Here is a 24556-nt window from a genome sequence, read left to right as displayed (position 1 = left end):
AACGCATGTACGAAAACAAGAATTACGACAACGGCTAAAAGTATTGACCCGTCCTTTATGAATCGATCAACTACAAACAGATACAGTGTACCTAACGTTAGAAAGTTTCGGAACGTATGTAATGAAACAAGAATTATAAAGGCTAAAAATATTGACCGGTCAATATTTTACCGATGGCTAAAAATGTATCTGCAACTGATTAATCCACAAGCAAATTTAATTTGCTACGAACAGCCGCAGTGTACTTAACGTTCGGAAGTCTTGAAAGAAAGTTTGCAACGAAGGACCATGAATTCGAAGCAGACGGAGTGAACTTGATGTTGAACACCCAGTATATTGCCAGTATTATAGCCATGGCATGATGAGAGCTCAAGACCCCTTTGATAACTTTGCCATCGAAGTGAACTTTCCACTCATTCAGGATCGTATTGTACTCGATCGTCGGATATACATTCTTTGGCTCCTGATATATGAAAATGTTATTAACTTGGTACTAACGGTGTGGTCTCAAATCAAGATAAATCGAATATTAGGCCTAATAAGTCATGACCGCAGGAGTCGAGCTCATGCAAGGAGGTACGAAAACGATCATACGTGATGGTGCTTTAACAGATATAGATGCAGCGGAATGATACAGTGTAGAATCCTTTGGTATCAGTCCTAACACGGTGACTTTCTAAGGAGAATGGGAGGGGCCAATATTGGTTTCACATCATCTACCTCAGGGGTGGCCAACCTTTTCAGCCAAAGGGCCACATTCGATTGACGAACTATTGCACGGGCCACTAGCCGCGCGAAGCGCGAAAATTTCTCGAAGTTCATAGGTCAATATTATTGTCACTTTACTATAGTGCGGGCCTGCTGTATATCGCTGGGCTCAGTTTGCAAGGAGTGGAATCTTCGGCGCCTGGACATATCGATATCGAAAGCTTCGACCAACATGCGTCAATCAGTGTGTGCCTAGGTTTCATAGTCGTCGGTCTTTCTGCGAGCGCAAACGCAAGGTCGCGTATGTTGAACGACACTTTGTCTCGTAATCGCGAATGTATTTAGACTTAATGTGATACATAAGGCGTTCCTTCATTCTCACAAAGGGGTAGCAATTTCAAAAGCAAGGAATCGAGTGACAACATGTCGCGCGAAATGTGTAAAAAAAATTTACTTTTGAAAAATCTTATCGCAAATTATTCTGCTTTATAGTAGTATACTAAGATCTACCAAAATTAGACTGGCTCATGGATCTGCCAATGCGTCGGAACTGATATTTTAGTCATCATATCTCAAGTGTTGCAACCAGACTAGTCAAATTTTTGGTTGGCCATGCAAGTTCCCAATCTGTGCAATCCATTTTTGATAATATTACTAATTTCGGAAATTACCTCGCGGGCCGCACAAAACGTTCTCCCGGGCCATATGTGGTCCGCGGGCCACGGGTTGGCCAGCCCTGATCTATCATGTACTAGTGACAATTTCACCAGGGCGTCCTTAAGTAGCGTGGACAAGAGCAAATCTCATTACTCACTGATATTGGGTTGAATAGTATATTGAAGTTCTGAACCCCTAAGAAGCTCTTCTGATATTGGGCTACGTCATTCTTTATATTTACAGGGGCTTGTCGGAGCGAAATTTGGTTGCATTGGTAGCTTTTAGTTGATACCAATTGATGATGTAACCCGATCGCAGTGAGCCATGTGATTTGCTTCTGTCCACAAACAGGACATCATGCTTTCACATATACAATTAACTTACTTTGTCCACAATCAGGAAGTTGTCATAGCTGTCATTGAAGATTGTTTGGATTACGACCATCCACCCCAGTTTTTGACGACCTGAATGAGGAGTGCCAGAAATCAACTCAACATCAAAAAATAGATTAGCAGCATTGAAACCTTGCGCGGGCCACTCTAATGCTGATAACGATTTTCAGTCACCTTACAGGTGGGAACACGTTTGGGCAATGGTGAAAACACAACATATATTACTACGCAGCAAATTCGATGAAAGTTGTGTTAATAAAAGCACGTGTGCAGTCGTGTCCAGCGTAAAATAGCGGGTCGCCTCTGTATACCGCTGAGCTAATTTGACAAGGATTATTCCACGCTTGGACATATGAATACCAAATACTACGGCAAAGCTGGGTCTATCGATTTGTGCAAAGGTTGACCGCCGATGGTCTTTCTGCGAGTACCAATAAATGTTATATATTTCCTAATTTCGAGAACACCTTGCTAGCCACGGGTTGGCCGCCCCAACATCTAAGGAAGAAATGACTACAACTGCACTCTTAGCGAAAAGAGTGGTTATACACACCCCAAAAGGTGGTACACGAAAACAGAACTTACGTAACCCTGCCGGTGTGAATGACCATAATCCACCCCATTCCTTGCGGTGTATATCGGATATCTCACCCTAGCCATTAGAATTGATTGGGGCGGAATTTCAATATATACACCCCACTTGAAATCCTGCATCTTCTTCCAAATGGCACGCTATTGCAAATAAACTTTCTTGATTGCATATATTCGATATCAATTGAATCATAATAACATAAAATGGAAACATATTTCGTGAAATAACAAAAACAGAGATCCCAGCGACGGAGAAAAAATTCACTGAAAATACTGCTCGAAGAACATTGGCCATGTAGTATTGGGAAGTCGCCTCCTCCAGGTTTCCGAAAAACACTCTTGTACGGCGAAGGCTGAGTCACTATCTTCAGCAAGAACTTGTGGCATCATCCTGAAATCAAAATGCATATTCACAACCCAAATAACAGGCACATATGCTAACATGCATAACTTAATGAAAGACCACAAAAATAGAAGCCATTACAAAGTATATATATTTTCACAAAGTACTTACAAAAAATCAGATGTTACACTTGCTAAGGAATTGCAGCACAGACTGTGGTCCGATAGGGTGAACGTACCGCTATAGGAAACATGTTCACACACGATCACTGTATGTGTGGGCAATTAGGCATCGACAAGATGGAAATTGATGGATAGTTTTCATGCAAGCCGCATGTAACAGGCATACTTGGACAACTAGAAAACGTTCCCTTTTTCCAAATTGGATTGGAATTATATTACAACTACAAGTTTTTTTTTCGAATTAGAGTAGAATTAAAATTTGAGCTACACAGTTGGAAATTAGATTAAAATTATACTTCTACCTAACAGTTTTTTTCAAATTAGATTAGAATTAGAATTACTGAAATCGCCAAAAGTTGAATCAACTCCGTTATCATCAAATCATAGCTCATCTTATGAGCATGAGAATAGCAAATGTCTACTGTACAGTAGGGGTGTTCAAAAATGACTCTTTCTTTCAAATCTACTGGCTACTTGATAAAATTGTTAGGATACCTAATTGAAGCCTGCACACCAAATTTGGTTTGATTCCAACCAGTAGCCGCATTGCTACAGGAGAAGAATTTTTTTTATTTATTATATGAAAATGAACGAAAAAAGATTTAAAATTTTCTTTTCACCCCATTAAATTGTTAGGTTGGCTATAGCAACAATGCTCAACCGATGTGGCTCAATTCCAACCAGTGGAAGCGGAGTTATTGCCGTCACAAAATTTTGGATTTGAATAAAATAGTATTTACGGTGAAAGATTCTTTAATCATTTATGACTGTTGTGCCCACCGTAAATACCATCTTATTCAAATCCAAATTTTTCGAAATCAATAACTCCGCTTCGGCTGGTTTGATTTGAGGCAAATTTGGTGGGCATCGTTTCTATAGACAACCTTACAATTTCATTGGTGAACAGAAAATTTTGAATTTTTTTACTAATTTTTAAATAATAAATAAAATAACTTTCTTCTGTAGCAATGCGGCTACTGGTTGGAATTGAGCCAAATTTGGTGTTTAGGCTTCAATTCCGTAATCCAACAATTTTACCAAGTAGCCAGAAGAATTTGAGAATAAAGATTCATTTTTAACACCCCTATTGTACAGCAAGCTTGGCTTGTTTCGCACTATACAGTTCTCCTGTAGCATTTCCAGGAAAACCAGACATTAGATTAGACTTAAAATTAGATCATAGAAAGATTTCATACATTCGATTAGAATTGGAATTAGAGCATAGAAACATTTCACAAATTAGAATAGCTTCAATTAGGATAATTAGACAACTAGAATACTAGCAACACCGCCTATATCAGAAATAACTGAATACATTTTTGAAGATTCTTGCTGTTAGTAGTGTCACATGCCATTAGTAATTTTATATTAGTCGCGAAGATTCATATCGCAATTTTCAAGGTAGAATCCTCTGAAAATCTGCGTACCATACTTGACTATTTTTCCAACATTTCGTATTCTACTTCCACTTGGCGTAGTTTTGACTTGTATTGGGAACTGTTGCATCTACTTGTAATCGAGTATAAATTGAAGTTGGTATGTTTACACCGACTTGAGTAGCAACGCTGGTAACTTTGACCATCTCTGCTTTGGTTTACCTCATAGATGCGACCACGAAAGTTGACATCAGGTGTCATTACTAGGGCAATTTTTTTTGACATGTCAAAAAAAGTCAAAATTAGGTCAAAATTGTAGCGTTAGGTCAAAATTTGTCAAAATTGTTTAAAAAAATTTGTCAAAATTGTTTACTAAGTCAAACATTTTTTGACCTCTGCATTTCGTTTGTATCGTAGATTTTGCGCTGTCGGTGAACTTATCATTTGACATTTTACAGCTTGTAGCCTACTTTATAGGCCTACCGTTGTAAACGGACCATCGTCTGCTCATTGTGAATCATAAAGGGTCGAAGGAAACAAATATGGACATGGTTTTATGGTCAACGTACCACAATATCCTAGCTGAAGCAAGAATGCTTGGACATTGCATGGTTCTTATATCAAGAAGCGCAAGCTTAAAAATTGTGATATAGACATTGTCAGAATGAAGCAACACGGTTTGTCACCAGCACTGTGCACAAAACTTGAGTGTTGTCAGTCAATAAATGCTGCTGTTGAACGTTCTTTCTCCGTTCTTGGCAAGCTACGTAGTAAGGACAGACACTTTCTACCCGAGAATGTAGGAAAGGATCTTTCGTTGTACTACAACAAATTTTAATTATTTCCACCAGAATACGTAATGTAACTACTGGAATTCTTCATAGGGCCAGATTTCGTTAAAATACTAGTTTTTCATGTAAAAATCTGTCAGTTTTTGAGCCAAAAACGTTTTTTCAGGCCAATCTACTTTGTAAGGACAGACAGTTCCAACCAGAAATGAAGATAAGTAGTACAATTTTAACATTATATGCGAAAACACCTAATTTGCATACGTGAGGTCAAAATTTGGTCAAATTTCAGTTTTTAAGTCAAAAAAGGTCAAAATTTAGATTTTTTAGGTCAAAATCTTCCATGTTTTAGGTAAAAAAAATTGCCCTGGTCATTACCAAAGTTGTCATACCTGCTGGCTTGATAACGAGTCTTTCAGTTTTCGCAGCAAACTTCTAAACTCGGTTAGTTCCTATGATATAATCTTGCTCTTGCAGCATGCACTCTTTAAGCAGCATCCTAAAATTAGAAGAAAATCAGAGAAAGAGATGCATGGACTTGATTTAAATTTGACTACTTGGTATTAATGCAAAACACGAAACGTTTACTAGTTGGGCAATATTGACTTTCAGAATGGATTCAAAGCGACCGCAGATACAGGTCTGATTAGAAAACCTTGACTTGCCTTATACATGGAAATTAGCAAATTAGCTGGATGCTAATGATTACCTTGCAATTTGTGCTGTTTGATAACGATCCATCACTGTTTCGCAGCATACGGTTTTATGGTTCAATGCGACGTCGACTTGGTTGAAATGCCCTGACATGATCTTGTATAGTAGCATCCTAAAATTGAAATAATAACCATGAGGTATAAACGTTTAGTTGACAATTAGGATTGGATTCTAAACTCATCTGATATGTGCGCTGAGGGTCTTCAAAAATGGATTTTTTTCTCAAATCGCACTGGCTACTTGATAAAATTGTAAGGTTACCTAATTTAAGCCTGCACGCCAAATTTGGTTCGATTCCAACCGGTAGCCGCATTGCTACAGGAGAAGAAAGTTTTTTATTTATTATATGAAAATGAATAAAAGAAGATTTGAAATTTTCTGTTCACCCCATTAAATTGTTAGGTTTTCTATAGAAACATTGCTCAACCGATTTGGCTCAATTCCAACTAGTGGAAGCGGAGTTATTGCCGTTGAAAAATATTGGATTTTAATATAAAAGTATTTTTACGGTGAACGATTCTTTAATCAGTTATTACAGTTGTGCCCACCGTAAATACTATTTTATTCAAATCCAAATTTTTCGACATCAGTAACTCCGCTCCGGCTGGTTTGAATTGTGGCAAATTTGGTGGGCATCGTTTATAGACAACCTAACAATTTCATGGGTGAACAGAAAGTTTTGACTCATTTTAATATAATAAATTAAAAAAACTTTCTTCTCCAGTAGCAATGCGGCTGCTGGTTGGAATCAAACCAAATTTAGTGTGCAAGCTAACAATTTTATCAAGTAGCGAGTAGAATTTGAGAATAAAAAGTCATTTTTGAACACCCCTACTGCACCGCAAGCTTGGCTCGTTTCGCATTCTACAGTTCTTCTTTTCAGGAAACCCAGACATTAGATTAGAATTAAAATTACCGTAGACCATAGAAAGATTTCATAAATTCGATTAGAATTAGAATTAGAGCATAGAAACATTTCACAAATTAGAATAGCTTCAATTAGTATAATTAGACAACTAGAATATCTAGTTGTCCAAGTCTAGCAACACCACCTGTATCAGGAATAACTGAATATATTTTTGAAGATTGTTCCTGTTAGTAGTGTCAAATGCCATTAGTAATTCTATATTAGTCGCGAAGATTCATATTGCAATTTTCAAAGTACAAACTTCCGAAAAACTACTTACCATACTTGACTATTTTTCCGACATTTCGTATTCTACTTCCACTTGACGTAGGGGAGAGTGGGACGTAGGGGAGAGTGGCTAGGTATGGGCCACCAAATCTTACAAAGCTATAACTTGGCCAAACTTGGTCTACTATTCCTAAATTTCGGTATGTACGATCATTAGTTATATGGCTAACTATTACTGGTAGAATTAAGCTAAAATACCCATGTATTTGGAAGTGACATCACATTTTGTAACAATACATCATTTTTGTAAACAAAAAATAGGCTACGAGGTATGGGGCCGCTGTCTGTATTGAATCAATAAATGCCATTCATATCCTACAAACCTCAACTCTTGTCACAGTTACCAACAGTTTGTATATACTGATATAAAGCTGGGCTGGAAGTGGACAATTCGTATATTTCAATTCCCGTATTGATCGTAAGCCATAATGCATACCGAAACAAGATATCTAAAAATATGTAACATGAAAATCACTATCAAATCATGCTTCTTTCGCCTCAACTACCCTATCAAATCCAAATGTCACAGCTCTATCTCTTATTTAAATGAGAGTGACAAACCATGATACATATTTGAGCATATGATGACATACTGTGCTAACAAACTTTATTCTTCTTCATTAAAGACAGTATTGGAAAACGATTTTGAAATCTTTTTCATGTGAGACTCATCCCCTGTTTTTCTATATACCTGTTTAATGTAGCTGTACCAATTTTGTACTGACGGCATGCTTCTCTTTTTGATACCTCCCACGCTTTAACGTTTCATATTGCCAAGCTCAGATCTGATTCTGAAAACTGGCCTTTTTATGGGTTTCATGATTTACTTTCAAGTGATTGTATATAGGAGGGATAAGACCAACACCTTCTGTATTCTAGAGATAAATAAATTTAATAGGATCAATCAAATATTGATTTCAGGTATATGTTATGCTGCCCCATACCCCAGCCTATTGAGGTATGGGCCGGCCCATACCCCAATCTGCTAAAAGGCCCATACCTCAAACACTCCATCTTGGGTATTCTTACCATAATTTCAAGATCCGAGAGATTGACAAAGCATTAAAACTATACTCTATAGATAGCATATTTCTATAGCTTTCACATCATAGATAAGTGTAATCCAAACATGCACATCTGTGGACTCAAACCCAAATTCCCTATTTTCAAATAAATTTACTTTAGACCGCAAAAATTATAGATCTCTAGCTGAGTCAAAAACTCCGCTGGCCTCATGGCTGTGAGTAACATGGGTGAGTCTGGAGCCTTTTTCTAACAATCACACAGCTTGACAAGCAAATGTGATGTCACAGTCACCAGATATGGCAGTGGCCCATACCTACCCACTCTCCCCTAGTTTTGACTTGTATTGGGAACTGTTGCATCTACTTGTAATCGAGTATAAATTGACGGGGTATTTCTACATAGACTTGAGTAGCAACGCTAGTAACTTTGACCATCTCTGCTTTGGTTTACTTCATATATGCGACTACGAAAGTTGACATCAGGTGTCGTTAACAAAGTTGTCATACCTGCTGGCTTGATAACGAGTCTTTCAGTTGTCGCAGCATACTCCTAAACTCGGTTAGTTCCAGTGATATAATCTTGCTCTTGGAGCATGCAGTCTTTAAGCAGCATCCTAAAATTTAAAAAATAATCAGAGAAAGAGATGCATGGCCTTGATTTAAATTTGACTACTTGGTATTAATCCAAAACACGAAACGTTTTCTAGTTGGGCAATATTGACTTTCAGAATGGATTCAAAGCGACCGCAGATACAGGTCTGATTAGGAAACCTTGACTTGCCTTAGCCCAGTGGTTCCCAACCTTTTTCGACCCATCGCCCCCTTTTCAAGGTCAACACCGATCATCGCCCCCAAAATTTCGTGTACCGAAAATTGGGCATACAAACTGTAATCACCGGCGGGTTGACTAAAAAAAAAGGTCAAATTTTCGGCTCGATGTCTAATTAGACACACTTTTGTAACTAAATTTCCGTGGGTTGACTAAAAAAAAAAGGTCAGCCGTTTTGACGCGTCATCGCCCCCCTATCGCCCCTTCCTATTTTCGCCCCCCGTCGCCCCCTTTGTCCATTTTCGCCCCCCTGTCGCCCCCTTCGTCATTTTCGCTCCCCTAGACTGCCAAATCGGCGATATCGCCCACGTTGGGAACCACTGCCTTAGCCTATACATGGAAATTTGCAAATTAGCTGAATGATAATGATTACCTTGGAATATAAGCTGTTTGATAACGATCCTTTACTGTTTCGCAGCATACGCTTCCACCGTTAAATGTGACGTCGATTTGGTTGAAATTCCATGATATTAGCTTGTATAGCAGCATCCTAAAATTGAAAAAATAACCATGAGGCATACGGTAAACGTTTAGTTGACAATTTGGATTGGATTCGAAAGGCCCACGACATCCGAAATGTGTACTGATGTTGTAGCCTTGACTTGCTTTATGCTTGTAAATAAGCGAGTTAAAGTACAATTTTGTAACTATCCTACGCATAGTATATTACTCACCAACAACATATTTGATTTCACATTCACAGAGTAAGAGTCTGCTACTAATAGCAATCAGTCCTTGAATCTAACAAAAAGCAGATTTGTGCATATGCACAGATCGTGTGTATGTCATATCATGAGTCAAGAAGTGCATATATTATGATTTGTTTATATTGATCGAAAGGATAGTTTGATAAACTTTGGCAAGGCTATGTTTGCCTCTTCATATTGGTCAAAACATTGAAGACCCAGCTAATCCGTGCATTGTTGCACACCGAGTAGACCCAGTAGTGCGCATTGCTACTCAAGCCATAGATGTCAATTTCTACTCAATGACAAGCATATAGAAGTGGCTACGTCAAATCCATGTCAAGCTGCTTCAAATTAAAATAAATATATGAACAGAACTCAGAGAAGTAGTTTCAAAAGAAGTAGTCTGGTTGATGGGTCACATACTCTCAACAGATAGTCTGAGTTGGCCACTGCAAAATATGTTCAATGAGGTAAGCCTGTTACTAGTCAAGTCTCTCATATTCATAGTGATAGCAATATAGCATCGTCATATTTTCACCCATGTCATAATATCATTAACATTTACTGGCCCCAATTTACGGGGATCGAAAGCTTTCATCAAATGTCCATTGCTCACCTCAGATACCATTGCTTCATATGCTTCAGCCCTTTGCTGTTTGTATGTTACACTTGTTTTCTCATGAGGAGAAATCAATAATTTCATTCTTCAAGAGCCCCAAATTTGCGATCTTTGCCCATGCAAGTCTGAAGTAGAATAGATAATATGTTTACCTTCCTACCATTACATAACATAATATATAATGTGTATATAGCTCAGTGATAATGACAGGGTGATAGGCCTATAAACATAGCTCTGCATAGTCAGTGGTAGGCTACCCTTTACACTTAAACAGGTCGTGATGTGCTTTGGTAATCAATATAACGACAATCGAGTCGATTTTTTTTTCAATGCACTTACAAACGATGTCGCTCAAACCCAAATTACCGTAGTTTATAATCATAGTTTATGCTGGACCTGTCAACAGTATCTCCATTAGAGACATTGAGCTACTGTGTCTTGGAGATTGGTATCGGTACTGGTGATACAACAATTTATGTGAATTCAATGTATCGTCACTACCGGTACGTTTAAAATTCCAACTTGCTACATATAATTCTGTTCAGTACAGCTGCGACACTGAGTAACAGTATGAATCGGATCTGTACTGGAAACGCAACGGAACAAATGTTCTTTACTACAATAGTACAGATACGAAATGTAACTCACCATCCAGATATTTTCAATCTCGAAAGAGGCTTTCTTCACAGATTCACGACGACTAATACGGTCAGTCGATAGCCAGTCTGGTCTCTTCAGCGCGGAAATACGGCATATAACGAAACATTTTACATAGCTGTAGCCAAACATAGCAGCAGCTGTTCTGGTGACGACGGTTTGTATATTCCATTATGATGTGACAATTGACTCACTGATGTAATAACTATATTGAAGTTAAGGATCTCCGGAATATTTGTATGTATACTATAATTGATTTATCGGAAATATGGATTTGATAGCTGTAAAGCTTCAGATTGCATCATAATAAGCTTCAAAAAGTCTTGCAGTACTAGATTTATCTTCATAGATCGAACCATTGATACGATCCGAAAGCTGTATGCGAATTGTCGGTTAGGCTTAGTGTGCAATTCATAAAGCTACCAAATAGTGAATAACACATCAATATAGATATGAAAATAACCAGGAAACTTTGCCCAATTTAGTCCCTCTTTCGCCCAATTCAATGATTGTTCCGTGACGTAACCTGGTGTTCCATTCTAATTTGAATTCTTGCTACGCCCATTTTGCGTACTGCTCATATAAGTTTGTGGCTGAAATTTAACTCCTTCTAGTATTCCCAGCTCTAAATACCCTTAACCTGCATTATATTGTGGTTATACACTAATGCTGTGCGGAATAGGCCCGATATATTTTGTACATATAGGCTACGTACAATGTACATTGTACAATTGTGCATTTGACGTGACATGAAAGAAATTATAAACCAGTATCGTGACAACTTCATAATGTGTCGTATTTTTGCCACACACTTGAGATACATCGGCCACACTATAGTAGACAGGGTCAAATTTCAGCCAAAGTACGAGTACCGCAGTGCACGATAAATGTGAATTACAATATGATATTGCGGACTTGGCTATTATTCATTCATGTCAATGTAGCACCATAGCAATTTACAACGTAGCTACGTTGTAAATTGCTATGGTAGCACACGAATGTTATACAACGAATGCTTATTTGTCACTGAAGCTGAAACTATATGCGTAGGCGAATTTACTTGATCGAACCGGGTTAAATCCATAAAAACTGAACAATGGAACATTGCCGAAGCCTACCCAAGAAGCCTTAAAGACATGGACAACAATAAAGTGGGCGAAAACACGCATTTTCGGTGGATAATTCAACCCCAAAGAGAATATGTCCTACACGACCTACAGTTAGACACAGCAGAGAAGTTCTCAAGTGCCCATACAATGATCAGTACAGTGATTCGACTGAATTTTTAACAAGAATGCAGACTTGCCGCACCCCTGCCTGCTTAACCAGGCTTCTGACCGACACAGACTTAAAACTTCAACAGTAAAGTTTTGTGGAAGCGGCTAGCGCGGATTGAATCCCAAACTTCATATTTGTCTGACAAAAGGTGTAATCTTTAACAATTCACCCCAAATGCCAATGCTTGGGGTGTATATCTTATGGTATATGTGTGTAGGGGTGTGTTCGGCTCATTTCCACCAATAGCTTAGGTGTAAATGACAAATTTAGTACCCAATAGGTGTGATGACCCAAAACACACCCTACATTAGGGTGTGAATTGCGAAAACACACCATTTTCGTTTACAGTGTGGGAGTATGTGCGACGAAGCCATCCCTACCCAGAAGTTTAAAACATAAATTACTCACTCATATTCTTTTGGATCGGGATCGGAATCCTCTGCGGTTGTAAGAGGCATAACGCAGAGCCAGTGGCGTATCCAGGGGGGGTTTTAGGGGGTCGGAACCTCCTCCTTTTCAAAATCCTAAAAATTGATGTTAAATATAGCCTCAAATATTTGCTAATTTATTAGCTTAACATATTCGTTTTTACGTATGAGAAGGCGAATATGGCGTCTTAATGTTATTTAAGGGGACTAAAACCCATTATTGGAATTGGAATTATGCGCCGAATTAGTCGAAAGGATAAAATAGGTCATTATATTTCGCTAATTCCATACGAATTCTGCGCTTGTTCAGCTACATTTCAGCTGTGGCAGTTGCTGACGCTCTCAACTTTCTTCCCTCGATTTCTCTTTCGCCTTGCTAAAACGAGAGACGCATTTTAGGAAAATCTAATCTAATTGGCCGACGCGATACGTAATTGCAAAGACGAAGTTGTCGGCAATCAACATCGCCCGCGAATTCACTGCACCTGCTCGCCTTAAAATCCTAATTAAGAATTACATGGCGTGTTGATCGATCACCGAGACGCAGACACGGCGGCTAAACGGGAGAATTGAGTAGGCCTAGTAGTAAAGTTGACCTAATTATATTGGCTGACAAGTTTCTCTGTCGATCAAGTTATTATCCCAGTGTGTACTCTGTATTAATTGACTGACTTGCTTGCTTGCAATTAGGGTCTAATTATCTTCGCGCGTACTACACGCTCAGCCGTACGGCTAGTAAAGCCATCGAAAAGCACACATTCGTGTACAACGTACACTGTTCACACCACACCACTCTGTGGCGATTGCGATCGCCCTCGTTTATGCTACCGCCTTATTCCGCGCTTGTTCGTGCGTTGCGATACTACTGACCGTGCGCATAATATCGTCAAAATCCAACAAAATCGCGCATCACTAGTCGGAACTAGGCGCTTGGAGACCGGTGGCGTTTGCCGGCTCATGACTAAATGTGAGCAATTACGAATTTCTTTCAATCATACCGTAAAAGAAACGCGATTTTCAGGCAATGTCTGTATCGTATTCGTACATCTCCCACACACCGCAAATCTCTTTTTATTATTAAACTATAATATTTCGTAAATATTCGCCATGGCGTGGAGACGAGTAATTGTAATGATGACGTCATAACAGGCAATTTCGTAACGCAACCCCCCCCCCTCCTTTTTCGCGCTCTGGATAAGCGCCTGTGTCTATAACTCATTATTTAAAAAAATATGCCCAGCACAAAATCAATTTTATTAAAATATGTTTGTGGAATGCATGTCTGCAAGGTCCCGTCAAATAAGGCATACTTGGAAATTATACACTGAATATCCTAATTATTGATGCTGCGGCCCGCGGCGTCATCAAAAACTAGGAAATTGGCCCGCGAGCACATTTGAGTTTGAGACCTCTGCTCTACGACATTGCTGCGTACGGCATCAAAACACGAATGTGACGTATAAATTCCGGCGCTGCACTTGATCATATCAAGTCATACAGTTAATTGTAATCTTGAAATTGTGGGATTGTTCAAGTGTAAGTGCAGCAAGCGCCACATGAGCGCATGTCGCGACCAGAAATTCGCTTTCTACCAAATATACTCACTGGGTTGAAACTCGATATTGATGCGCTCGTTACTAGTCGGTCCGGTGTCGATCAAGTTTGCTGGTATTCAGACAGTTTTCCTTCAAAAGAACCTAATAAATGCAGAACTAGTGCCACTAAGAATCTGGTGTGCAGTAACGAATTAAACTATACACGCACATTGCGTGGCAGTTCAGGAATACGAATGTTTCAAGCAGACAAAAATAAATGCACAGAACAAATAATTATATACGGGAAATCGCGCATTCAATCACTAATTCCTCTCTATTATATCCAACACCGTGGGGCTCGAACATCGAGTTGACTAGCTGGGATGCGTTTCTCTTTTTACGTTCGCAGATCATTACAGCAATACACGATCATGCGTAGGATTGAATTCCAATTCGCAGGCACACACAAAAACACACTGTTGAATTTCGCCGTATGATTAAAAAGCTATTACCAAAGAACGGGCATTTGCTCGTCTAATTCATAGAGTAGACAGCCTACGGTATTTCTGCGTGCGCGCCTCCAAATCGACATGCGCAAGTGCAGCAAGGTCACGTTTATCCTTTGGCGTCGCTTCATTTAATTCAGTGTATCTCAAACTTTTTCCCATCGCGTACAACTATTTTTTACCACTTTGGTACGCGTACTACACTTTGAGAAGCACTGGCTAGTTACTCATTAGAAGGGCGATTTTTTTGACCTGGAAAACGGAAGATTACGACCCAAAAAATCAGAAATTAGACATTTTTTACCCTAAGAAACTTGACTTCGATCAAATTTTGCTCTAGCGCAAGGGTTCTCAACTTCCCTCGTATAACGGGCCGCATTCTAACAGCAAAAGGCGCTGCGGGCCGCAGAACATTATAATGATGTATTGATGGGCTACTATTAAATTTAGGCCACTGTAGCCTATTTACCAGTCTTATGTACAGGTATTTAGTACATTTTTATGCATTCTAAAGCATTAATGGATAGCGTTCGCAAGTTTGCAGTTGCTTTTTTCGTGAGAATATCCATCTTCCAGCGGCGCAAGTAAATCCCTTCATGGAGCATGCATTGCATTCGTTGCGAAGATGGTATATGCACCTTCTAACCTTTCCATCAGAGAATCAAAATCTCTGTTTTAATGTGTGAACGAGCCAGTATAAAATTACGGTGACTTTTTCGTTACGGAGGCCATTAGCACTTTGAGCTCTCAGTGATACGAGAAGGATTCTGGGATTCTGTTCTTCGACAAATATGACACATCGGTCTTCCATAACAGTCCCGTTGCTGAGTAGCAATTGCGTTCATAATGAAAGATGCCGTTGGCCGCAAAACAATCGTCTGTGGGCCGCATACGGCCCGCGGGCCGCGGGTTGAGAAACCCTGCTCTAGCGTATGCAAATTAGGTGTTTTCCCACAAATGTACTACTTATGTTCATTTCTGATTCGAACTGTCTGTCCTTACGAAGTAGTTCAGGCATGATAAAACTTTTTTGCTCCAAAAAATGACAAATTTTTACATGAAAAAACTTTCTTTTACCGAAAGCTGGCCCTATCAAGAATTCCAGTAGTTATATCACGTATTATGGTAGAAATTATTAAAATTTGTTGTACTACTAAAAAAGATACACTCTTGCATTCTCGGGTAGAAAGTGTCTGTCCTTACTAAGGAACTTGCCAGGAATGGAGAAAAAACGTTCAATAGTTGCAGTTGTTGTCTGACAACATTGAAGTTGTACGTGCGTACACTGCTGGTGACACACCGTGTTGCTTCATTCTGACAATGATGTCTACATCGCAATTTTTCATAATGCGCTTTTTGATATAAGAACCATGCAATGCCCACGCAGTCTTGCTTCAGTTAGGATATTGCGGTACGTTGAGCATAGCACCATGTCAATCTATTTGTTTCATTTCACCGTTTATGAATCACAATGAGCAGACAATGGGCCGTCTACAACGGTAGGCCTATAAAGTAGGCTACGGCTACAAGCTGTAAAATGTCAAACGATAGGTTCACCGACACTGCAAAATCTACGATATAAACGAAATGCAGGTTGCAAAAAAAATTAACTTTGTAAACAATTTTGACTTTTTCTGACCTAACGCCACAATTTTGACCTAATTTTGACTTTTTTTGACATGGCGAAAAAATCGCCCTATATTCATGAGTCAATTTGCTCAGCTCACATAAACAGAAGTCCCATTTTGTGAAAAACATAGTGATCAATATTTTTCGACCCCCCCCCCCCTCCCTATCGGCCATCAGTGTTGTGCTGATGAAGAAATTGCGGGTATGGCGAATAACCACGGCGCAGAATATAGTAATCACGGCATATCTCGCATACCCAGGTTTAGCGGGTTATGTATGAACAATTTGAACCTGGTTAATTTTAAAAAGGTGGCGCCAGCGAGGAAACAATTCTTATTTTTTGAACGATTACCGTAAAATTTTGTGAAGTTAGCCAAAAGAATTAGCATAGCATCTCGGAGCTCGAGCAACTTTTCAAACAACCGGCTTCAGCTGCAGCTCCGGCTCCGTTGAAAATACACAGCTCCGGGGCTCCAGCTCCTTGCTCCGTCGTATCAATTTGTTTCAACTATCTGAGTCGGCACGTATACAGTTACTTTCGTAATTTAGCTGTTCTACCCATGCGTGAGCTAAATGACGTCTTTTCGCATGTATATTAAAGACTATATTCGTTCCTCAATTTATAAATAAATGGCGAGGCAGTCTATATATCAAACCGTTAGCATGATGTAATGACTAAATCATGCCACGTACTTCGAAAAGACAACTTGACATTTGACTTGACTTGACTTGACTTGACTTGACTCGACTCGACTTGACTCGAGTCACCTTCAAAAACTGAGTAACTTGACTTGAGTCGAGCCATCTTCAAAAATCGAACGAATTGCCTTGACACGAGTCAAAATGTGCAATGACTCGGGATGACTTGTGACTCAAAGGTAGTGACTTGATCCCAACTCTGATACGCGAAGTTCAAAGTAAATCATGATCTCTATAATACGATACAATGTTCGAAAATAGGTTTTAAATTCCCAAATCAATGGAGATCGACATAAAATTATCTTGTTTAATCTCTTTAAATGCTGGATAAGCGTCCAATTTTTTGCATTTTCGAATTACAACATTGAATTGTAATATTTAGATAAAATTGCAATACGTTTGGGGGACCGGTATAAAACTTGAAATGGAGCGGCTATTGAGAACCTCTGGTTTAAATCAAACAGACATAGTTTACATATGTTTACATATGTTAAAGTTTATATAACTTGTTAGCATTTAATGTTGGTTCGAATTCTATATATAAGTATGTAGAATGGCTTTGTGTTGCATCATATCAATTTTGTCAAATTTTTTGCAGATTTCGTATTCTGTTCTCGATTTTGTCTGCACTGGCCAACAAAGTTAAAAAAATATTGGTTCACCAATTTGGTGCTAATGTGTTAGCAATACGCAGGCCTTCGGATATAGAACATGATTGAATTAAATTAAATTTTCTCTCTCCCTCTCCCTCTCCCTCTCCCTCTCCCTTTCTCTCTCCCTCTCCCTCTCCCTCTCCCTCTAACTCTCCCTCCGTCTCCCCCTCCCTCTCTCTCTCTCTCCCTCTCCCCTCCCCTCCCTCTCCCTCTCTCTCTCCCTTCCCCTTTTCCTCCCCATCTCCATCTCCCTCCTCTCCCCGCTCTCTCTCTCCCTCCCTCCTTCCCCTCTCTGTTATTGATCACCGGGACATACACTACATATAGGACGAAGTTTAAGGACGGAACTATATGACTATCAATGGCATTTCACAGATCGACAAGTGTCAACAGAAATCTAAATTTACAAAACCAAACTCATTTTCCGTGTGATATTTGCAGATAAGATATGATAAAACTACAGAATTCTGGACGCAAATTGGCGTTGTCAGTTGGGGCAGTAGATGTGGTGAGAAACATCCTGGATTCTACACTTCCGTTTCGTCAATCATGGGTTGGTTGTGGCAAACTTTGCAGGACACTGACACCGGAAATGGTTAGTATACACATATTTACACGAGACACATCGGTTATGGGATAAATACATGCACATAAGTTGCTTGGTACTTTCCCTTGTTTTCCTATGTGTATCTAACTGGTAGAGCATATACAAATTGCGCAGCGTAGTCAGTGGCATTGAGGTTTGAAAATGTTGTACGTTGGGATTTCGACACTTTTATGCCACAAATGCGATCAGGGTTTCGTATCGTCAAAATATTATAATTTTAATCCGTTGATCAGTGGTACGAAAAACCAGCTGGGACTGAATGACCATATCGATGACGTGCACCATTCTATTGTCAACATTTACTGCACTGACTTCAACCAAAGCCATAAAAATTGCTTGTTGGTAAGTAGCCTGCCATCACTGCCGGTAAAATGTAGAGTTGTATAGCGCCACAATATGTTCCGTTAACAATGTTTATAAATTTAGAATTAATTATTGAAGGCAACCAAATGACATCAGTTGACTATATTCTCCGTCGCAAAAGTTATGATCCTGGTTTGGAGGCACTATGATTTGACCGGTAATGACAGCTACTACAATATCCATTGTATGTATGGCTACCCTCACGCGTGCTGCACGGATTTTTTTGGAAAGCTTGGAGTACATGAATAATGTTCACTTTTCCCTACAGTGGGTCCTCAAACTCGACCATCGAGTTATTACAACCAAATGCTTTATGATGACGTGAAAAAATGTGATAGGCCTACATGAAAATGGTTCACAGTGCAGAACTTACCAAGTTTCGTTTGTGAACGTCTTTTTCACACCATCCCTGCTGCCATAGACTGTCTACTCTCATTGCCACGTCAATGTAAAAACACGCTGATTTGAGCCTTGTTAAACGCAGCATTTGGTCAGTCTAAACTTTATCATCGCCTTCCACATAAACGTAGAAATCGCTCTTGCAGAAACTTGTCATGGTGTCAGAAAAGTGAATTTGTTCGTGAACTCCCGAAAATTATCTCACCTAGCCCGGAGGTGTGAGTACCCCAGTGTCAGAACGCCAGTTTTAATATGCTGGAATACACCATCCACATCACTAAAATGCGTAGAAGGGGACAGCATATATTTTCTTTGTTAAGTCTTGGGGATCTCGGATTTTTCATTAATTCAGTGTCACTTCATTTATAAGTCTTAAAATCTTTGAGTGCTTGTATTTCCAAGCGCATAGTGATTAGAGACCATGGTTCCGGGTCTCACCTAGCAACACACAAAACATAGCGCAGTCGACGAATCCCACGTGTAGTGAACTTCGATTTGTGCCGCAGTGGATATTTTTCTCAGGTGAAATTACAATTAAAAATACAGAGCTAATATGACTTCGTTGACAGAAAATGTTATCAAGCCCTGGCATAAACGGGCCGAATAATATTTTTGACCATGACTACATCATCATGGAGCGTCATCGAGGCCGGCATTCGTCATCATGAGAACATCTATTGCGGTTTATCTCGAACTTTTTAGTTACGCCCCCCTTCATGACAGTGAAAAATTTCCCGCCTCCTATCGTCATATCACAAAATGAAAACAGAATGCTAGCAATCCCCACCTATAGTTTGATGGAAGGTTATGGCTGTTGATTAGGGAGGTGGGGTTAAAAAAACTATTTTTTCAAATATCATCGGCTTGGTTGTCGAATCGTAAGGTTACCTAAAGAAAACGTTATACACCAAATTTGGCTAAATTCCAACCAGTAGATGCCGAGGTCAGCCAGATTGACACTTCGGCCATTTCTGGAAATAATAGTATTTACGGTTGCAAATTTCGTCACCCCTACTCTTGACGAGAGATTTTTCAAGTATGAAGTTCGGACTATACGCAGAGCATCAAATATGAATCTGAGGTGAATCACGCGGAGCGCGAAAAACAATTTTAGTTGACCGCATCTTCGCGCCCACTTCACATACTTTTACGCTCCCTAGCTGGGGCGCGCCCCAAGTTTCAGAACCACTGATCTATTTGGTTCAAGTGATTTAACGACCTGCGTTTTCAGAGCTTCTTGGAGGTAGAGAACTTCAATATGCAATGGAGTAGTATATTCAAATTGAAATAAATCCGAATATTTCCTGTTGGTAATCGCCAGGGGTAATCGTCAGCAACTAGTAGCGAATTGGAAGAACATTTTATATCGACAATCGTACCACAAAACCTGCGTTTTATACCTTCTGAAACGTCAACCATGCCAAGGATTTTAATCATTCAATATCGTAAACGTCGGGTTTCCTAGCGCTACCTCTTCGAAGGTTCATACTACATGTTTTGGAAAGTGGCCTACTTACGATTTCGAATCAGTCAAATCAAAGTATTGTTCAAAACATCTATTACCAAATTGTTTTACGACACCTTTTGTTTAAAATTGAATGCTGGGAGTATTCACGACCAACCTTTTCGGTACATAGTGACATGGTCACGCTCTGACAATCAGATTGAAATGATTGAAGTTATAAATTTGGATGTACTTTATTCATCGCAGATATCTGGAGTGACTGGTCTGCATGGACGGAGTGCAGCGCAACATGTGGCAATGGAAAAATGAAAAGATTAAGGATCTGTATAGGTATCGGAAAATGCATTGGGAAGCCAAACGAAGCCAAACCGTGCAATTCTCAGAATTGCCCTGGTGAGTATCAACTAATAGATTCAATACTTAGAAAAATATGTTTACCAATAATCAGGGCTTCGGAGCAACCGCAAATTTGCATTGCTCAAGCTGCGGCTCCGGAGCTTTCTTCTATCATACGTTAGCTCCGGCTCCAGCCCCGGAGCCGCATTATTACTACTGCTCCGGCTCCAGCTCCGGCTCTGAAAACTATCGAATGTGTCCGTCTATATAAGGGGCGGGCAAACTGCGGCCTGCGGGCCATATGTGGCCGCGAGAAGGTTTTGAGTAGCCCGCGAGCAAGTTCCGACGCATTGGCAGATCCAGGGTCCAGTCACATTTTTAGTAAGTCGTCGTACATTACAATAAACTAAAAAAGTAGTAGAATTTTTCATCGCGCTTCGCGTGTTTAATTGTCACACGATTTCATTCTTTGTAGTCTACCCCACCTGAAAATGAAAAAACGCCTTATTTAGCCGATTGAGTCTAACTATGTTCGCAATTACGAGAGAAAGTCTTTTCGCGTTCGCACTCGCAGAAAGATCGTTGACGATGAAAAGTAGGCAGAAAATGATTGTCGTATATTAGCGGATATCTTCGATATTTCTAGATGCCCAATAGTCATGTCCTTGTAAACTGAGCCCAGCGGGCGGTATACGGTCGACCCGCAATATACCCAAGTAATAATAATATCAACTTTGAAAATTTTAGGCACCTGGCGCGGCAGCGCACTCGTTCGTCAATTTCATGTGGCCCTTTAGCCGAAAAGGTTGGCCACCCCTTGTCTACATAGACTACTAATTTACCCGTAGATTAGTTATCTACAGTAATCTATAGTCTTGTCAGCCGTCAGTAACATCGGATGCATGAAGACATAGGTGCCGCCGTACAGCATTCAAATTCTGATGCAACGTTTTAACACTGGCACTGTACTCGTTAACATTAAGCCATACAGCTCAATTCAATCTTTAAATGTGCGATTATTAGTCAACTGTAACTGTAGTAAGAGCAATATGGGCGGATATAACGAAGTGATCAATAGAAAGTCGATTTGTACCAATATGGCCAATGGTTTGATGTTCGATATTGGTGCACTCGTTACCAGTCCATCCGGTGTCGATCAAGTTTATCGGAATATAATATTTTCCCGTTGGAACGAATCGAATAATCTTAATAAAAACTGTGCCATGCACATTGCGCCAAGCCCATAACGAATTAAACCATGCAGTACACACATTGCACATTTACAAGTCACAGTGCGCGATGATCCGGGAATACTAGAGTATCAAGCAGACATCAAGAATGAATTTACGAAACAGATGATTACAAATTGGAAATCGCGTATCAAATCAGTAATTTGTCTCCAACATAGAATACCAGGAGGTTTTGGGCCACTCTTCTGCCATCCCCTATTTACGCTCGAAAATCCTTATTGGAGTGAATGACGATGATGCGCAGTAATGCATTCCAATTAGCATGCATAATTGCATACTCAATAACACTGTCCAATTTCGCGTTCCGATTGAAGAACTATCACGAAAAAACGAGTATTTGCTCATCCGATTCATAGCAACGATGAGATGGAATTTCTCGGCTCGTGCTCGTCATATCGACATGTGCAACGAAATCACGTTTTTATCCTCTCTCTCATTTCGCGTAATACATAGTGATTATTATTTTCGAACTGTATACCAACAAGGTTATGTGGATGATGAAATTGCGGGTATGCCGAATACCCACAATATTCACAGGCATATTTCGCATACCGAGGTTCGGCACTCATGTATGAAAATTGATGATTGAACATATGACTGCTCTGCTGTTAAATCCCCAGGAACATGGTTAGTCGGAAAAGATAGCGCCAAATGGAAAATATTCTTAATTTCGCGAAGGCCTGCTGTTGAATTATGTGAACTCACCAGATATGGTTGTTGCATATATAATAGCATCTTATGAATACGTCGGAGCCGGAGCTACCCCTCAAATAACTGGCTCCAGCTCCGGCTCCGGCTGAATTTTATGTAAAGCTCCGGCTCCAGTTCCGGTAAAAATGCACAGCTCCGGGGCTCCGGCTGCGGGCTCCGGCTCCAAAGTCCTGCCAATAACTATATCAAAATATTGTATAAAATATGTCTCACACAATGCTAGACTAAAAGCAAGGGGTTTTCAACATTTTACGATCGTATCTCGCTATGAAAACTTAGAAGAGTAAATGAACCCCTCTTTTCAGAAAAAAAATTGCAAAAATTATGAACTTAATTTTAAAAACCCGTTTATACAGGAACCGATGGTTAGAAAATTAAAATGACATGTATATGGATATGTCGTGAAAAGTGTCAGCCCCATGTCATATAGAATACCAAAGACACTGCGCCGATTTGTGTTCAGAACCTATGGTATGTGATGGCATGCAATGGCATGACACTTTACGAAAACTTAAGGTAGGGGAGATGTGGTACCGATGAATCAAAAATTGCAAAATGATCTCTGGCCCTCTAGATCTTCAGCCGAGAATAGCAGATCTTTTGCTGTCTCAACACTTCGATACAAGCTCTACCTATCGCGGACATTTACATGAATATCCGCCTTTTCAAAAAATATTTATGAACGTTTAAAATTTGTTGCTCGAACGTGTCATCGGTCCCCACCCGGTGGGTCCAAAGGCACACGACCATGGGACCTATGAGACATACGCTCAAAAACTCAAATTTGGTAACTTGTTTTGTTGTGTACTATAAGCTAAGATACAGCAAACCAATGAAGAATGTCTCGTCGCGACCGTCAAGAATAAAATAGATTATATCAACTCAAATGTCGGCATGAAATCATGCTTTGATTTACGCGCCTGAACTTGCAAAATTAATGCCACATACATATTACCCGCAAATCGACATTTTGACTTTCAAATACCTCGTAATAGCGATAAAACACCACCGGTAACTATGATTTACAGCCTATATATAGGCTATGTAGGCGAGTTTCTGTTGCTAAGTGATTAGTTGGTCGATCTATTTTGCTTGATTTGGCTATGGTACCATAGGTCCCCCACCCCATAAATATTGTAATTGACTTGAAAATAGTCCACTCGAGGTTGGTATTGATTCAAAAAATATGCGCCATTATATAACCTGACACAAGCCCTATACTTCACAGCAAAAATTATGGCGGGTTTGTTAGTCTGAAAGGTGATATAGAAAAATGCAACTGTCGATCCAAATTTACTTTACACCCCCTAAAACGTAAATCATTCGTCACAGACCCCATAACTCACGCAGGTCGAATTTTTTTGCATGTGAGGAAAGATTCTGTCAGCATGTAATAGTAGACAAATTCACGGAGTGCAATCATGGAATTATCATGGAGAACTTTACAAGTATTTTCGGTCCCAGTGATCCATCGGTACCACATCTCCCCTACGCTTCGCTTTATAATCCCTATAATAATATGGCTTGAATACATTGTTTTCTAAAGCAACTTGACGATTTAACAAGCAAATCGATCAAATCTGAAGAAATATGTTTGAACAACCCGAACGTACAGTTTTTAGGCCCTGCTCATGCCACACGGTCAAGACTATTGTGCGGAAATGCCGGGGCCTTATAGTCCTGGATCAGTAGATTGCACACCACCAGACAGATGCGGTCAGAAGTGATACCATTGGGCTGTAGTTTTTACGTCCCTGTAACGTCCGCACAATACCATTTCGGCATGATAAAAGTAGGTTTTGTACAAGAACTTATATAATTCGTGGATGGCGGGGTCTTCATAAGTGCCATCCCGCACTCCTATCCCAAATACAGCGTATTTAGAGCGAATGAATAATGCTTGCTGACAGAAATCGTTTTTAAGAATATGAA

At 39.7% G+C, this 24556-nt stretch overlaps 1 protein-coding gene and 1 long non-coding RNA gene across 9 annotated transcripts in view; one reads left to right on the top strand and one right to left on the bottom strand.

Moving 5' to 3' along the window:
* LOC145442780 (uncharacterized) overlaps positions 1-24556 on the top strand; it is a 290597-nt gene that overhangs the window by 242196 nt on the left and 23845 nt on the right. For all 6 annotated transcript variants that reach the window (XM_080320766.1, XM_080320768.1, XM_080320767.1 and 3 more), the window contains 2 exons: positions 17935-18088; positions 20574-20720. In XM_080320766.1, coding sequence (XP_080176892.1) covers positions 17935-18088; positions 20574-20720 — 301 coding nt within the window. The remainder of the gene's footprint in view (positions 1-17934; positions 18089-20573; positions 20721-24556) is intronic.
* On the bottom strand, positions 5564-11043 carry LOC145442943 (uncharacterized). 3 transcript variants are annotated; one of them, XR_013916185.1, is made up of 5 exons: positions 10505-10671; positions 10106-10233; positions 9174-9290; positions 8479-8878; positions 5564-5863 (listed from the first exon to the last, which is right to left on the bottom strand). It is a non-coding gene; the product is annotated as an uncharacterized LOC145442943 (long non-coding RNA). The 3 variants fall into 3 exon arrangements; XR_013916184.1 differs by lacking the exon at positions 10505-10671 and adding an exon at positions 10757-11043 and having other exon boundaries at positions 5565-5863; XR_013916186.1 differs by lacking the exon at positions 10505-10671 and adding an exon at positions 10757-11043 and having other exon boundaries at positions 5572-5863; positions 8479-8585.

This window comes from Botryllus schlosseri, chromosome 7, assembly GCF_051294905.1.
Source record: "Botryllus schlosseri isolate E-star chromosome 7, Bs_hap1, whole genome shotgun sequence".
NCBI lineage: Eukaryota > Metazoa > Chordata > Ascidiacea > Stolidobranchia > Styelidae > Botryllus > Botryllus schlosseri.
Note: the sequence above shows the minus strand (reverse complement) of the source record. Positions and strands in the feature narration are given on the sequence as shown.